The sequence below is a fragment of the Gekko japonicus genome, unplaced genomic scaffold (genome assembly GCF_001447785.1).
Source record: "Gekko japonicus isolate JY-2015 unplaced genomic scaffold, Gekko_japonicus_V1.1 scaffold1892, whole genome shotgun sequence".
NCBI lineage: Eukaryota > Metazoa > Chordata > Lepidosauria > Squamata > Gekkonidae > Gekko > Gekko japonicus.
Window position 1 is genome coordinate 281910 of NW_015165303.1, and position 17957 is coordinate 299866.

Below are 17957 nucleotides of genomic sequence, written 5' to 3' on the forward strand. Positions count from 1 at the left end.
CTCAGGGGACCCGGGGGCGGGGCTTGCCGCCATGCGGGCTGCCGGAGCAGCGCTCCGGAGGGCTCCGGCCCGAAAAGACCCCTGGGCCTTCCAGGGAATAGTCAGGGTTGAAAACCATCTCATCCTTTGCCGTCCCCGTCTTCTTTGGCCTTCAATCTTTCCCAGCATCAGGGTCTTTTCCAGTGAGTGCTCCCTTCTCATTTGGTGGCCAAAGTATTTGAGCTTCATTTTCATTATCTGGCCTTCCAGGGAACAGTCAGGGTTGATTTCTTTTAGGATTGACTGATTTGATCTTCTTGCAGTCCAAGGGACTCTCAAGAGTCTTCTCCAGCACCATAGTTCAAAAGAATCTATTCTTCGGCGCTCGGCCTTCCTTATATTCCAACTCTCGCAGCCATACATGACTACTGGGAATACCATTGCTTTGACCATGCAGACTTTTGTTGGCAGGGTGATGTCTCTACTTTTTATCATGGGGTGAGGCCAGGGATGTGGTAGTGTAACACTGACACTGGATGTGGACATGCCTCCTTCCTTCTCAGCATATGTAGAAAGAGGCTAAAAAATAGGAGTAGGATGAGGCCCAGAGGGAGAATCAGGCAAGAAATGAAAGCTAAAATGAAATAAGGAAGAATGCAATATGGAAATAAAGCACAGTAAGGAAGAGAGCAACAGCCAAGATCAATTAAGTATCAAGGAAAGATGTAAGTGTACAGAAAAGAGAGTTAGTGGAGGCTAAGGCAAAATGGGACTAACCTTGCAAACTTTAGTGCCCCTATGACTTCACAGCATCAAAAATAGCAGTATGATTGGTAAAAAAATCAGTAGATAAAAGGATGAATGCCAGAAATATTATAAAAAGAAAACTCAAGCTTGATTAGCCACAAAAGCTAAAAATCTAAGGATCAAACTCCCAGTCTCTTACCTTGCTTAGAAGAGTGATGTTACCAATTGAAAAAGAGAAGCTTAAAGTAGAAGTTTAGTGGGAAACACAAATTCTGTCCTCTATATATTGAGTTTGAGATAATGTTCCAACATCCAAGCAAAATTAACTGTAAGACAATTGGAAACATTAGTAAGAACAGAGGGAGATAAAGAGTAGAAAGACAGAATTTAAGAGAATGTGCCTACAATGATACTGCAAGCCAAAAGAAAATATCAGATCACCAAGAAAAAAGAATGAAGATAGTCCAGAACTGACCCTCGAGTGAGCCCCAAAGTGCGAGTAAGCCAGGTTTTATATGAACTTCAATTTTGGAAAACAGCAGAAACAGGCAAATCTTTCCTTTTCTTTGGAAGAAAGGTAATACAAATGTTTTTGTTACCATTAAAGTATGAAACAACTTTGTGTATTATGGGCAGGGCAGAAAATATCAGATCACCAAGAAAAGAGAATGAAGATAGTCCAGGCATACATTGAGAGGATTAGACAAGATGGGAAGGAAGGCATGCAATCTGGGAGACAGGAGAAACATGACCAGGTGAGTTAGGGATAGCATCAGCAGACAAAGAAGAGACAAAACAGAATTATGGACAGAAGGGGTTTCCCCTCCCCCACAAGACCTCATAGGTCTCCTATTTGTTCTTTTCTATTTTGCATACATTTAATTATTTATTCGCATTTATATCCCACCCATCCCGTAAACAGGCTCAGGGAGGGTTACAACAATTCAATAAATACAATAAAATTTTAAAACAGATTAAAACATATAAAAACTGTACTCATGCTTGCCATGGGGAGAATCTGGCCCATAGGTGTAACTAGCTGGTTACCAGTAAGTGGGAGATTGCAACCTCGGGGGGTGGGGCATATGTGGATGCCCGCTGCCTCAGCCAAAGGCCTGGCAGAACAGCTCCATCTTGCAGGCCCTACAGAATTGCATAAGATCCTGCAGGGCCCTGATCTCAATAGGGAGCATGTTCCACCAGATGGGGGCCAGGGCAGAGAAAGCCCTGGCCCTGGTCGAGGCTAGGCGGACGTCCTTTGGGCCAGGGACCACCAGGCGATGTTGACTCTCAGAGCGTAACGCTCTCCGAGGTGTATATGGGAAGAGGCAGTCCCTTAGGTATGTTGGTCCCAGGTCGTATAAGGCTTTGAAGGTAATTACCAACACCTTGAAGCGGATCTAGTACTCAACTGGCAACCAATGCAGCTAACAGAGCACAGGCGTCGACATCAGCAGGCGTGCCGCCGCATTTTGTACCAGCTGTAATTTCCGGTGCAACTTCAAGGGTAAGCCTGCATAGAGCAAACTGCAGTAATCAAGCCTGGAAGTGACCATTGCATGGATCACCGCAGCTAAGTCCTGAGGGGAGAGATAGGGCTTCAGTAGCCTGATCTGTCTAAGATGGAAAAATGCAGATCTTGCGACTGCAGCAACCTGGGCCTCCATAGATAAGGTGGTATCCAGTGTTACTGCCAGGCTCTTCACCAACTGGGCCGGCACCAGAGGTGTCCCTTCCAGAGTGGGAAGCCTGGTGCCCACATCCAACCCCCAAGACCCAGGTATAGGACCTCCGTCTTCAATGGATTTAACTTCAGTCGACTCTGCCGCAACCATCCAGCCACAGCACCCAAAGTCTCAGTCAGATTTCCAGGAACGGAAGATGGATGGCTGTCCATTAACAGATAATGCTGAGTGTCATCAGCATACTGATGGCAGCCCAGCCCATAACTCCGGACTAATTGGACGAGGGGCGCATATAGATGTTAAATAACATTGGCGAGAAGATCGCCCCCCTGCGGCACTCCACATTCTAGTGTGTACTGCGGGAAGACCCTCTCACCCAGTGCCACCCTCTGTCCCCGACATGATGAAAAGATATAAGAATGAAGGGAATCAAACCCCTTCTCTTGACCACTAGAAGTGTTACTTTCTGCTTCTCCGGCTTCCAAGTAGGGATCAGCACAAACCAAGAAAATGTTGACTGCCACAAACTTTTAGGGACCAAATGAACTGGTTTGATTTGTAAGGATCCTGATTCACTAGAAACCCCCCTCCGAGTACTAGAGACACTAAACTTGCAGGGGATCTCCAGCTGACTCTCCTCTACCTGCCCTCCAAATTTGGTGAGGGTTAGATTTACAGGTCCAAGTTAAAGCCCCACAAAGGAGGTGCCCCCAGGAAAGTGCTTTCTGGGGAAATTACTGCCTGTCATTTCCCTAGAAAACACTTTTCTGGGGCACCTTTTTCGGGGGGCCGTAACTTGGGCCCCATAAATCCAATTCTTATCAAACATGGCGGGCAATAGAGGAGAGTCAACCGGAGGCCCTCTGTGAGTTTGGTGTCTCCAGCTTGCACAAGATCCATTCTATACACACTTGATCCTGCAACTGTCAAAATGACAGCCAGTCATTTTGACAGGCACATGTTCAGGAGTGTATAGAATAGACCCTGTGCAAGCTAGAGACATCAAAGTCACGGGGGACCTCCCCCAGATGCTCCTCTACATGCCCTTCAAGTCCCGCCCCTCCTGTTGTTTTGAAGCATGGTAAACATTTAGATTGAACAGAGAGTGTCTGGAACTGTATCTGTTAATGAACTGGCATGAACCTCCATGAACAGCTTGAATGTTCATGGAAAGTTTGTGCTAGTTGGCCTGTCATGAACTCCACTTTGCGAGCCATGCACTGACCAAAATTTGTCATGAAGTTTAGCTCATGAGCCAGTTTGTGCCCATCCCTACTTCTGAGTTTTTACCTGGCATTGCCTATATGCTTTCATCTATTTCTGTGAGCATAATGGTTAAAATTCATTTCAGTCCCATTTAGTAAATGTTGTTATCCCAAATGACCTCTGACTAAAGATGATTTAATATGCCACTTAAGGCTTGCAGTCCTAGTTGCTGAACCTGATTTTTCCAGGAAAATGTACACGATGAAAGATAAAGTTCTTGGGGCAGACCCCATTTAGGATAAGCGGAAGTGCGCTACATGAGAAATTTCCCCACTTCCTTGCTTCTACTACAGCCTGCTGTTCCCCCTGAAATCATGCCCCTGGAAGTCAAAGTATCCTCAGAAACAGCATAGGGTTCTTAGTGGTAAACGATAAATCACCAAAAAAATCACTCTCACAAGTATAAATCGAATTAAATAAATAAATAAATAGAAGAGAAGAGAAGGTTAGGATCCAAACCCCAGAAACATATTTCTGCTCTGGCACTTTTAGCACCTCTTTCTTCTTGTGTTGACACTGCCTCTCAGCTACATCACAGACTGCTAAATGTTGGAAATGATTAAATCCTATGTGCATTTCACTTACCAACACAGTAAGCCAGCAAACGGAATTTATTCAGGATAAGAATTGATCATGTGCAGTACCACAACCAGTAGGTGGACCAGAATGTCACCACAAACATTTTAATCTTTCTTCTTGAAATCCATGTAGGATGGAGTTTCAACTGTGGCTTATATATATATACATAGACATATTTGTAACCAAAGTCGGTTGAAGCCAAGAATGCACAGATTCATTCTAACATTTTTTAAAAATCTTGTGTCCACCACTTCATGAAATAAATCTTTTTCCCCCCTACAGTTGTTGGTCTTCCCTCTTCCTAAATATTAGCAGTGCTTCCAAAATGTTCTGCAGTCAGGCAGCAATTTGGATCTTGGAGGTCCAAACTACCTGGTGGCATTTCTGAGGCAGAACTAATAAACTAGAAATCTTCCATTGTTGTTTTTAATTTGAAAATTGGGTCCATACACAGTTTGTGGTGCTTTCAGGATTTTCCCCCCTATTAATTTGTACCTTGTCCTTGCTACATGTTTATGAATAGAACAGAGAAAGGAGACAAAAAATTATTAGCAACAGTGGAGTCAATGGTGGCGGAGTGCCAACAACCAATACAAGATGTGGGGTTGGGAAGGAGAGAGTCCTTTGACAATTGGATTTTGCTATTTGGAAGTGGTCAGTTAGAGCGGAGAGTTAATGGCTAAGCCTAACAGAAAGTTCTGTCTGTGTAACTGAGTATATAAGGTTCAGATGAGTGGCTGTGTTGGTCTGAAGCAATAGAACAAAGTTTGAGCCCAGTGGCACCTTTAAGACCAACAAAGTTTAATTCTGGGCAAACTTTGTTGGTCTTAAAGGTGCCACTGGACTCAAACTGAGTATATAAGGTGTTGATGAGGGCTACTTCACCCATTACAAAGTCCTCAGGTTTGTTGACAAATAGGACTTTGCATCACATGTTCAGTGGGAATTGAGCATTTAGTGTCTTCTTGACTCACACATGCCCTTTTCTCTTTGTGACCATGGCATGTGAATAGAAAATTGCTTCAGCCTCCCCCCCCTGCACTATTCAGTTTCCTGGAGCCATTGGTAGTTCTGTTTGCTAAATCATGTTACTTAAGTGGCACATGTACATTTCACAATAGAACCAATAGTAGATCCACAGGGTCACTATTGTGCCAAGGTCATAAGGAAAAGGGGGCATGCATGAGTCTGGGGGGGGGAACTCTCACTGAACATCTGATGCAATAGCCTTGTGCTATCCAACAACAAACACAGGAACTTTGTAATATGTGAAGTGATGCAGTTTAAAATTCTGCTTGGAAGAATGCCTCCCCCCCCCACCTTGGCACATAGTCTGAAGTAGATATCCCATATTTCCTTGTTTGTTTGTTTTGCTGTCAAGTCACAGCTGACTTATGGCAACCCCATGGGGGTTTCACAACAAGAGACAATCAGAGGTGTTTTGCCATTGCCTACCTCCAAGAAAGGACCCTAGTATTCCTTGGAGCAGGGCTATTACCTGTTTTTACCTTAAGTTGTGTTATTACAAATCAATTTCATTCTAAATCATTTCAAAAAGTAAAACAACCTTGTCTCTATCTAGTTTACTTCCCCCCTCAGTTCTCACTGATAGGGTGTGCTTTGTACCAATTTGTAATATTTGCCAGGGGCACTTCCTCTCTGTTCCTTTGCCTCCTAAGATCCAAACACTCCTGAAATTTCAGGAGACAAATTATCGTTATTCCCAGAAATTCAGGAGTGTTTAGGTAATTTCAGATATTCCCAAACTGATGCAAAACTAGAGATGTGAAACATGGGGTGGGGGAATTGGGGGAAATTTTTTTCCATTTTTCCCAGATATCTTTTTTTTTTTATTTCCAGTGGAAAAACTGTAAAGTTTGGTAAGTACTGAAAAAAACTCCTATGAAATATTTTCACTTTTAGAATGAATGAAATGCTTTCAAAGACAAGATGGGCATGCTTTTAAAAATATACAGCCCTTAAATACAAGATGCACTTCTGTACCTAGAACACATGAAGCCGCCTTATACTAAATCAGACCCTTAGTCCATCAAAATCAGTACTGTCTACTTAGACTGGCAGCAGCTGACCAGGGTTTCAGGTGGAGGTCTTTCACATCCTTTAACTGGAACAGCCAGAATTTGAACCTGGGACCTTCTGCATGCCAAGGAGATGCTCTACCACTGAGCCACAGCCCTTTTCCAAAGGGGAGGGAAGGATACCTAGTCTTCCTAAGGGGAGCATGCAGGGCTTCCCTTGCTTCTGTTGTCTTTTTGGCCTGACTCTTCCCTTGTGGTTCACCTTTCACCTCTCCATCAAACCACTGTGACACATATAGACACAGATTGGGTAACAAGTAGCTTATTGCCTTATATTGCTGGAGGGAAAGAAGATCAAAAGGTGGGACAGAAACCATGCCAAAGCCTCACAGGAAAACGGAACATTTCATTAAGAACTGACCTCTCTGCCATGGAAGGAGGAGGAGGAGGAGGAGGAGGAGGAGGAGATTGGATTTATTGGAAGGGTGAAGGACACCCTTCACTTGGAGTCTCAGAGCAGCTTACAAACTCCTTTCCCTTCCCCTCCCCCACAACAGAAACCCTGTGAGGTAGGTGGGGCTGAGAAAGCTCTATTGAGAACTGTTCTTTCCCGAACAGCTCTGACAGAACTATGGCTTGCCCAAGGTCATCCAGCAGCTGCAAGTGGAGGAGTGGGGAATCAAACCTGGTTCTCCCAAATTAGAGTCCATGCACTTAACTACTACACCAAACTGGAAGCAGCAACATCTAAATGAAACTACAACTAGCTATGTAAATATTATTTTTGACCCTTTGTATGACCCTTTTTCTGACCAAATAATATATTTTATGTTATTAAACACATTTTCTGTTTAACTCCTATTTTTACTACTTTTCAGATAGCAAAAATTAAGGTATATGTGCTAAGGTTGTAGAGGGGGCATTTGCTTGCAGCTTTCTCTCAACTATTGAGTGCATTTGCAATTTTATTTGCAGAAAACTTAGGCATTTGTAACTTTTAAATTCCATAAATATGTCAAATATTGTGAGTTTAATATGCCAAGTAAGTTATAAATGATGTATTTTGTGTTGTCAATAAAATTAGTTAGTTTAGGTTTGATAGGACAGTAAGCATTGCATCTATTTCAATTTCCCCCCAAATTTCCATTTTTTAAAAAAAGTTTTTCTCCTATGGCTTCAAAATGTCTAGAAATTTTACATCTCTACCCAAAACAAGTAATTTATATAGGTATATCAAAATGTACACCTCTACTTCATTATAAGTTTATTACTATCATGCTGCTCCTTTATAATAAGCTACAGCTATGATCATATCCCTGGAAAAGCCTAACTCAAAATATAGGAATTGTCACTTGGTCCACAAGCATCATTCTTCCTCCCAAATATTTACAGTGACTGAACATGGTAACGATCCTACATTCGAAGTTCAGTTACAAAATTGAAGTCACAGCAATATAATAACCTTATAAAAATTAGTTTATGTGTGACCCTGTTTTACAGCTGTAGGTGTGGCATGATGTTCTTGAAACCTGTGAATTAAAATATTACAGGTACTATGTAAGCTTTAATGGTCAGAAAATATTTCTTTATGCATTCAAAAGCAAGCTCTTCCATTTAGACTTTGTATACTGCATAGTGATGAAAATCTTCTGAAAATAAGGCTTCATAACAGCAATTCCAACCAAACACAGCTATGAGTGATATAACCATCCTTGCTTTATTAAAGGGATATTTCAGCAAAACAAGAAGCTTTTCAGTAAACAAGCAAACGGAATTTGCATAATAATAGCATCATTATGTTTGGACTATATGCAATCAACATGAATTATAGCACTTTTGACATGGTTAAAGTATGAATATCTGCACACCAGCCTTCCAGACTCCTGAAAGAATGCAACAATCACTGAAAAAAGCACTACGATCACTATATAAAGCAGTTATATGGAAGCACCACATTATCTTCCATTTGTTGCATCCTGCACCCGGTTTATTTGATGTAGCAATGGTAACTTTGATAATAAATTAATTTATACTCACTACCGGTCACTGACCATACTGTCAAAAGGCAATAATGATTTCTGAAACAAGTGAAGCTGAAAGATGAAGTGAGGCCAATTACCACAAAAATCTATGTACTAACTGATCAATTCTAAATGGCAAAATGCCTTGGAGCCCAGGCTTGGGTCAACATATATAACCTTTGAAAAATGGTATCACAGCAGCTGGTAGTGAGCTGGTACGTGTGCCAAAGTCTTCTCCTTTACTCTAGTTATGGACCCTTAGAAGTCCTGGTTCTGTGGCCTCAGACAACTCCACCCCAGCCTGTCCCACTCTCTGCATCAACACATCTGCCATCTCTAAAAGCTCAATTCATATGCTGCTGAAATGGCATGGCAACTGAAGGGAAATGCTGTAGTGGGAAGGAATTATGTCATTCCAACAACCAATGTAGTTCCTCTCTGTCTGAAGACATTGCCAGAAGGACAGAGGACAAGAGTGAGCACATGCAAACAGTTCTCCTGCTGTTCCAGTAACACAGGAACACTGTAAACCTGTGCCTGAAACCAAATTTACAATAATAACTTTTGAGAGCCAAGCTAAACATTTTGTTCACCTGGGCATTTTAAATCATTAATGTGATGATTCTGCCTAATTTAATTGGTTATAACATTATGTACACATTATACAGCCATTGTTGTTTGGGTCTTCATGTTGCTACTTTGACTGGTGAAACTGAAAGCTGAACTACTATTCTGGCTGTTCTTTTTGGCTTGATTTTAAGGCTGCTATTGGTTTCTTTTATTATAGTTCATTGGTTGAATGTATTTTAATCATTGGAACCTGCCTCAGTATCTCTGTTGAGAATGTGGTACAGAAATATATTACACAATAAATAACTGCAGTGGACATACCAGATTATTGATCTTGCTTTCCTGTACTCCAAATGTAAACCCCCAAATGTGTTGTTTTTTTTAATTTCAGATTTTTCTGCAAGCCTGGGGTATTGTTCAGCTTTGTAGAAAGATCTGTCTTGCCTGTTTACAGCTCTGAGTCACCTTAGATATGGGTGACTGCTTTCCTGTAGGAACCTGTGAGGACTTGTAGGGAGCATCTCCTTTCACCAATCCCCACTATTTCCCTTTCCTGAAGGCCCCCATAGCCTCTCCACTTTTCCTACTTCCTTCTCTCCTTCCCATTCAACAGCCAACCTCCCTTTATGTACCCTTCTGTCTTCACCTTTTCCTCCCTCCCCACCTGCCAGCAGCCTCTGCCCAGGGCCGGCTCACCCGCTAGGCGAACTAGGCGTTCGCCTAGAGCGTGGGTCGGCCCTTAGGGCGTGGGAGGAGAGGCAGGGGCGGCCGCAGGAACCAAGCACAGCAGCGCCCCCTTGGCCAGCCAGCTGCCGCCGGCTTCGCCAAGGTCCACCACCTTCTGAGGCCTCCGCTCTGCCTCCCGCCCACCCGCCTTCCTTCCTGCCTCCCTTCCCTCCGGTGCCGCATGCCCTGGGGGGGTGGGGCCTCAGAGCCAACCTCTCGCCCAGACTCGGAGAGGCCGCCCCCAACCAACAGTCGCCTCTCCCCAGATTGCGCGCCATCCAGGCGCTCCTGGGTGTCCGCGGCGGGGCAACGGGGCTGGACAGCGGGAACGGCAGCGGAGGGGCGCGCAGAATGGGCAGCACCAGGATGGGGCTGGCTGCCGGCATCCCCTCCGCCGCCCTCCCTCCCTCTGCGCAGGGCATGCGCTCAGTGCGCTGCCCCGGTGGAAGAGGAGGAGGCCCGGCAGCCACTTCAGTGGCAAGTGAAAGGGGGGAGGGAGGGAGGGGGCCAGCAGCTGAGAGGCAGGGCCGGAGGAGGGGGACGAGGCTGCGCAGGGGGTGTCGTGTGGTCCCCCGCGGCTTGGATCGCCCCCCAAGCTCTCTCTTCCCGCCTCTCGCCTCCTTGCCTTTTCAAGGCACGGGGGCAACTCTGGCGCTCCTGGCCATGGGGAGGCGGCGGCACTGCTGCTGATGCAGCCTGGATCCCCCCCAAGCTCTCTCTCCCCGCCTCTCTCGCCTCCTCGCCTTTTCAAGGGATGGGGGCAACTCCGGAGCGCCTGGCCATGGGGAGCCAAGCTGGCGGCGGCGCTGCTGCTGCGGCCTGGATCGCCCCCTCGCATGCAAACTCTCTCTCCTCGCCTCCTCGCCTTTTCAAGGCACGGGGGCAACTCCGGCGCACCCGGCCATGGGGAGCTGGCGGTTGCGCTGCTGCGGGTGAGTTCAGGGCTGTGCGGAGGAGGAGGCTGCCACTGCTGTGAGCCCCCCGGCGGCGGCAAAGGCAGGCAGGAAGGAGCCAGCGCTTGGCATGGCAAGGCCAGTGAGGGCGACGGAGGGAGGGCGCGGGCGCGTGGGGACGGACCCCCGGGAGACCCCCCTCTCCAATCCCCTCCTCCAGGCTGGCAGTGGCGCCAACATTGCGGTCGCCTCCCCACCCCCAGGAATTAGTGGTTAGGAGCGGACTCTAATCTGAGTGACTCTCCTCCCAGCCTGCTTGGTTCCGGGGGAGAGGTCTCCAGGCCCCGCTGGGAGGTTGGCATCTGCGCTTGCCTAGAGCGCAGGACAACCTCGGGCCGGCCCTGCCTCTGCCTAGGGAAACTATCACTCAGTTGTGGGGTAGGGAACCTGCAAGGACTTGTGGGGGCATCACCACACTTCCCCCAGTATCCTTGTCCTCACACAATTTCCTCTTTCTCTCCTCCTGGCAACCACCATATCCTCTTTCCTTTTCCTGCCTTTCTGTTCTTCTCAGTCATTCACCTACCTACCTTTTATCTGCCTCCCATCTTCAGCTATATTTATTATTTACTTCATTTATACCCCAGCTTTCTACATAGTGAAGCAAAGCAGCTTATATTTTCTCCTCTTCTCCTTTTTGTCCTCAAAACAATCCTGTGAGAGAAGTTAGAGTGAAAGTGACTGGCATATCACCTAGTGAGCTTCCATGGCAGACTGGTAATTTAAACCCAGGTCTCCCACACCCTACTCTGAAGCTTCAACCGCTGCACTGTACTGGCTTTCATAGGGTGTCTGCTATTGAACAGCAGCAAGCAGCTAGGCCTGGGTGACTCATGCAGTCAGGTGATATCAAGTAACTCAGTGGCTGCTGCCCAGTCTGGTTCCAAGGAGTCTTTCCTCAAAGGCCAAGACAATCCTGGAAAGGGCCCTGCCCCCTCCCCCTGACTTTTACTGAGAGAAATCAATCCTAGAATTCTGTGGTTGTCCAGCAACTACCACTGAGGGATTCTGTTTTTTGAAGGTACAAGTACCCCTTTTATCATTTTGGTTGTTTTTTTAGCCCTCCTAATGTATTTCTTTTAGGTTTCAGATTTTTCTGCAACCTTGGGCATTTTTCAGGTTTGTAGAAAGATCTGTCTTGCCTGTTCACAGCTCCAATAACCAGATTTAAGTTTCCTCGGATCTGGCTGACTTGACTATTAGAATACGCAATTGGGGACCAGCAATACTCACGGGGAAACCCCTTCCCCCACTATCACTGCTGGTGGGCTGGCATGGATCCCAGCCACCCCACCACCACCACCACTGCTGCTGCCGCCACATGGCTCCCTCACTGCCAGCTCAGCGGGGGGGGGGGGGCGGACAGCAAGGAGTGCTGTACCTCCCCACCTGATTCCCTGGGTGACATCTTGGTGGTGAGGCACAGTGAGGACTCATGCAACCCAATTCCCTTCCAGCAGGCAGGTAGCGAGGACTCCAGCACTCCCCCATTCCTTCCACCCATGAGATTTGCAGGAAGGGGAATCCCATCTCCCTCCACCACTGCCCAGTTCACATGGCTTCAGGCCCCACTCCCCACCCCTGAGCCTGGGTTGAGTGATGGTGGTGTTTGAGAGCTGTTCTGCATTCAGAGTAACTCCAAGTGACTGCCGCAGCCATCCTAGAGCAGCTCCCAATGGAGTAAGGTCCATTTTAGCAGGTGAGAAGCTGTTTTCTCCTACCAAGAAACAGGTACCTACCATTACAGCCACAAAACATGAAACTTGATCATTCATTTTATATATATGACACCCCTGTTTATGACAATAAACTCCAAAGATGACTAAGAATCTCTCCCTTATATATAAAGCCATAGTGGGCTCCAACGTTCCAAACTGCACACCTTTAGTGTTTGGCCGCAAGAACTGTCAGTCAGAAGACGCTGGCTGGGTTGACTGGCTGCTTTGTGCAGTCCCGCCCAGCGTTTCAAGGTCTTTTGCATATGGAAGCTGATTGGACTTCACTCCATTCCACACCTCAAACTCACCCCCCTCCCCGCAAGGCAGTTGGAATGTCAGTTGCATATGGAACCTTCAAGGTCTTTTGCATATGGAAGCTGATTGGACTTCACTGCATTCCACACCTCAAACTCACCCCCCTCCCCGCAAGGCAGTTGGAATGTCAGTTGCATATGGAACCTTCAAGGTCTTTTGCATATGGAAGCTGATTGGACTTCACTGCATTCCACACCTCAAACTCACCCCCCTCCCCGCAAGGCAGTTGGAATGTCAGTTGCATATGGAACCTTCAAGGTCTTTTGCATATGGAAGCTGATTGGACTTCACTGCATTCCACACCTCAAACTCACCCCCCTCCCCGCAAGGCAGTTGGAATGTCAGTTGCATATGGAACCTTCAAGGTCTTTTGCATATGGAAGCTGATTGGACTTCACTGCATTCCACACCTCAAACTCACCCCCCTCCCCGCAAGGCAGTTGGAATGTCAGTTGCATATGGAACCTTCAAGGTCTTTTGCATATGGAAGCTGATTGGACTTCACTGCATTCCACACCTCAAACTCACCCCCCTCCCCGCAAGGCAGTTGGAATGTCAGTTGCATATGGAACCTTCAAGGTCTTTTGCATATGGAAGCTGATTGGACTTCACTGCATTCCACACCTCAAACTCACCCCCCTCCCCGCAAGGCAGTTGGAATGTCAGTTGCATATGGAACCTTCAAGGTCTTTTGCATATGGAAGCTGATTGGACTTCACTGCATTCCACACCTCAAACTCACCCCCCTCCCCGCAAGGCAGTTGGAATGTCAGTTGCATATGGAACCTTCAAGGTCTTTTGCATATGGAAGCTGATTGGACTTCACTGCATTCCACACCTCAAACTCACCCCCCTCCCCGCAAGGCAGTTGGAATGTCAGTTGCATATGGAACCTTCAAGGTCTTTTGCATATGGAAGCTGATTGGACTTCACTGCATTCCACACCTCAAACTCACCCCCCTCCCCGCAAGGCAGTTGGAATGTCAGTTGCATATGGAACCTTCAAGGTCTTTTGCATATGGAAGCTGATTGGACTTCACTGCATTCCACACCTCAAACTCACCCCCCTCCCCGCAAGGCAGTTGGAATGTCAGTTGCATATGGAACCTTCAAGGTCTTTTGCATATGGAAGCTGATTGGACTTCACTGCATTCCACACCTCAAACTCACCCCCCTCCCCGCAAGGCAGTTGGAATGTCAGTTGCATATGGAACCTTCAAGGTCTTTTGCATATGGAAGCTGATTGGACTTCACTGCATTCCACACCTCAAACTCACCCCCCTCCCCGCAAGGCAGTTGGAATGTCAGTTGCATATGGAACCTTCAAGGTCTTTTGCATATGGAAGCTGATTGGACTTCACTGCATTCCACACCTCAAACTCACCCCCCTCCCCGCAAGGCAGTTGGAATGTCAGTTGCATATGGAACCTTCAAGGTCTTTTGCATATGGAAGCTGATTGGACTTCACTGCATTCCACACCTCAAACTCACCCCCCTCCCCGCAAGGCAGTTGGAATGTCAGTTGCATATGGAACCTTCAAGGTCTTTTGCATATGGAAGCTGATTGGACTTCACTGCATTCCACACCTCAAACTCACCCCCCTCCCCGCAAGGCAGTTGGAATGTCAGTTGCATATGGAACCTTCAAGGTCTTTTGCATATGGAAGCTGATTGGACTTCACTGCATTCCACACCTCAAACTCACCCCCCTCCCCGCAAGGCAGTTGGAATGTCAGTTGCATATGGAACCTTCAAGGTCTTTTGCATATGGAAGCTGATTGGACTTCACTGCATTCCACACCTCAAACTCACCCCATTTGAGGGGTGGAGCCTGAAGAGGGTGGGGTTTGCGGAGGGGTGGGACCTCAGACAGATAGAATGCGATAGACTCCACCCTCCAAACCAGCCATTTCATCCTGGGTAACAATTGTTGCCAATCTCCAGGTGAGGACTATTGATCACTCAAAATTACAACTGCTCTTCAGGTAGCAGAGATCAGTTCCTCTGGAGAAAACAGTGGACTCTGTCATTATACCCTGTTGAGGTCACCACAGCAACTTGACACTGTTTGCCCAAAGCCCGAGCACTCTCCCAGAGCCTCTTTCTAGATCTCGTTGTATTTATTTCCACAATGGGCCTTATTCCTTGTAATTAATAAAAAAGCAATTGTTAAAAATGTTCCTCTCTCATCCTAATCACCAAGTGATAGCTCCAAGGAGTTAAACTTTTGGGAATGAACCATAACCCCCCCCCAAAAAACAATCATATTAATTGTCCTCTTCCCAGTCCTCACATGCAAGTTGTGATAATTAATCCCATTAAGTACCTAAATTAAGATTACATAATACTGTTGGGTGCATGGAATCTTATATCTCACACAAAAGCAGTAGCTTGTTCATTGGGCAGAGAACTGGGAGCAGACCAAATGCCACCTCTCTAGATAGTCCATCCTATCTTCCTGTGAGAGGCTGAGCCTATCTATGAGCTGCTGTGTATGTTTCTAAATATCATACCAGGTGGATGGCCACTCTGAAAAGCAAAAATTGATCTTGCAGACACTTCCCCCCCCAAAAAAATTCGAGCTTTGTACAGTTTATATTTACAAACTTAGGTCCTACAGCAACGCATGACAACTGTCCAACAGGACATTATCCAGCATTTTATTACAAGATTTTCCAAGGACCTGTAAATTTTGGAAACAGTTTAGAAGAAGAAGAGATTGGATTTATACCCCACCCTTCACTACCTGAAGGAAGGGAAAGGAGACTTACAATCTCCTTTCCCTTCCCCTCCCAACAACAGACACCCTGTGAAGTAGATGGGGCTGAGAGAGCTTTTTCAAGAACTGCTCATGAGAGAAGATGGGGCTGAGAGAGCTTTTTCGAGAACTGCTCATGAGAGAACAGCTCCAGGCGGCTGCCGCTGAGACGGGCACACGGTGACGTCGGACTCTGGTGCAGCGGAGCCGGAAGGACGTTGCTGGGGCCGGAGGAAAACGTGAATCGTGCGCCCCGAAGGAAGAACTGTCGCCGAACGTCGAAATGGGAGCCCGCCGGGACGAGCGGAGTGCCAAGTGGAGTGCCGAGGGCCGAGCCAAGAACGAACATCCCAACCACCAGCACAGGGGTGCTGATAGGTAACCCCACCCCTACAAACTCTGTGGCCCTAGTTAGGGAAAAACTGTGTGACTAGCACCACATGTAAGCCGCTCAGAGACCCCCTGAGAAAGAGGGTTCGAGCAGGATATAAAGTCTAAAGTTAAATAAATAAATAAATAAAATAACTTGTAACTGTCCCAAGGTCACACCAGCAGCTGCATGTGGAGGAGTAGGGAATCAAACCCAGTTCTCCTAGATTAGAGTCCTCACTCCTAACCACTACACCAAACTGGCTCTTTAGTTCAACAGTTTTACGTCATTAAAATTTCATTGGGATGCTAAATCTTTCTAACTAAATCAGTAAGACTAAAGTGTACTTTTTTGGATAAATCAAGGCCTTAATTTACAGGTCCTTGAAAATATTGTGTCATAATGCCATATAATGTCATGTCAGACATTCATCAATTATTTAAATATTATTTTTTACAAAATCTGGAACGGAGAAGAGCTGTCAATATTTCTGGAACAAAGAGTAGAGTCCACAAGAAAAATACATGTTCCTATGATATCACTTCATGATCACTTCATGAAGTATCACTTCATGAAATATAAGAAGCAAACACATAGTCTAGAACAGATCAACATCAAGCATAATATTTTTATGTTCTACAATACAAAAATAATTTAATTTGTACTTTCTGGAACCCAGCAGCAATACATCCTTACCATATATTCCATATTTGAAGCTTGGGGATAAACCTGACCGCGTAATTTATTATGAAGATCCAAGATACTTTGCATATCACTGTCTGTGATAGCCCTTTTCCCTCTTTGCTTAGCAGTCCACCATTCTCCATCCTCATCCATGTATTTTTCCAGCAACTTTTCAAAAAGTGTTGCATTGGGAAGTACCATGGAAGAAACTGCTTGAGCTATGCATAGCAGAGCAGTTACTTTGAACCATTCCTCTGCTACTTGTTTCATCATGAATGATCTCAAAACTCCTCTGGGTTAACTCCAAGAGAAAACCTTCTTCCAGGTATGCAGGCTGTAACAACAAAAGAGAGTGAGGTGATTTTGAAGTATAAGGGCTGACTTGAATTAATAACTGAGCAACAAGAGTCAAATGATGCTTTAAAGACCAGTTTACCAAGGTGGTATCTAGGGAGACTAAGGAGCCAGCTTATGCAGACACTCAACATTGACACTGTGGGCTTGAAACAATATATCTTTAGATTCATGAAATGAAGAGTGTACTAAGCGGGCTGTACTTCAATGCTCATTCGACAGAGCGCATGAAAAACACATTATCCCCATGAACATACTAAAACGAACCAGTCATAGAATTAACACATTAATTCTGTCCTTTTACAATACCAACTTTTCAAAATATTTTAAAACTGCAGGATAAACTTAAAATAAGAATATAGAGTCCTTTTTTAAAACAAAAATGCACAATCCAGCCAAAAGTGCCACTGAATTAAGTGGGAGAGATTTAAGCACATGCTTAACTCACCCACAGAAACTAGTGGCACTAAGATATTCAGTGTTGGCTGGTTTGTGTCATACTTTGCTCCACATTACAAGAGAATTCAAGACTTTTAAGACATCTAAGTCACAAGTTAAATTTATTTTGCAGTACAAGTAATAAATTACCTGATGTCTTTTCAATGAGTAACTCAAACTATACTGGTGTTCTCAAAAATTCTACCAGCAAATGTTTTGTATAGTTCTTTGGGTGCAACTCTGCAATAGTTATGCAACACGTACATCTCACAGAAATTAGCTGAACTTGCAAGTATTAAATTGTTATTTCAAAAAGACTACTTAGTTTGAAAAGGAAGAAATCACACCAATGTTTCCTCATCTTTGTTCAAAACTGCATGTAGCAAAGTTATGGACTAAGTTATTGGGGGAGAGGTGGAGGAGGAGCAGTATTGAACAATATCATGCATCACTTTAGAGCAGAAATTGATTTCAGTGGTTCCACTCCTATAAATATGAATAATACTTTCTATTTCAGTCACATGATAAATTTAGCTCAAAAAGTGTTTTTTCTTATGCTAAAAGAGCCAATGCTCCAAAAGATTACAAGGTACCACATTTGATATCAGGGCATTTTCGCAAGCTTGTATCAGGTTCCATTTTTGCCTCACTTGTCTCAGCAGGCGCACTTTCCCGCGAGAAATGCAGCTGTGCAGTGATGACTGTCTGCGACTGCGACCTCCCCCCCCCCCCCCGGGACCAGGTTGCTTCTTGGG

The 17957-nt window shown here is 45.5% G+C and overlaps 1 protein-coding gene across 1 annotated transcript in view; it reads right to left on the reverse strand.

Moving 5' to 3' along the window:
• Positions 1-16680, reverse strand: part of CRISPLD1 (cysteine-rich secretory protein LCCL domain containing 1) — a 59521-nt gene extending 42841 nt beyond the window's left edge. The window contains exon 1 of the mRNA XM_015410422.1: positions 16423-16680. Coding sequence (XP_015265908.1) covers positions 16423-16680 — 258 coding nt within the window. The remainder of the gene's footprint in view (positions 1-16422) is intronic.
• Positions 16681-17957: the final 1277 nt, after the last annotated feature.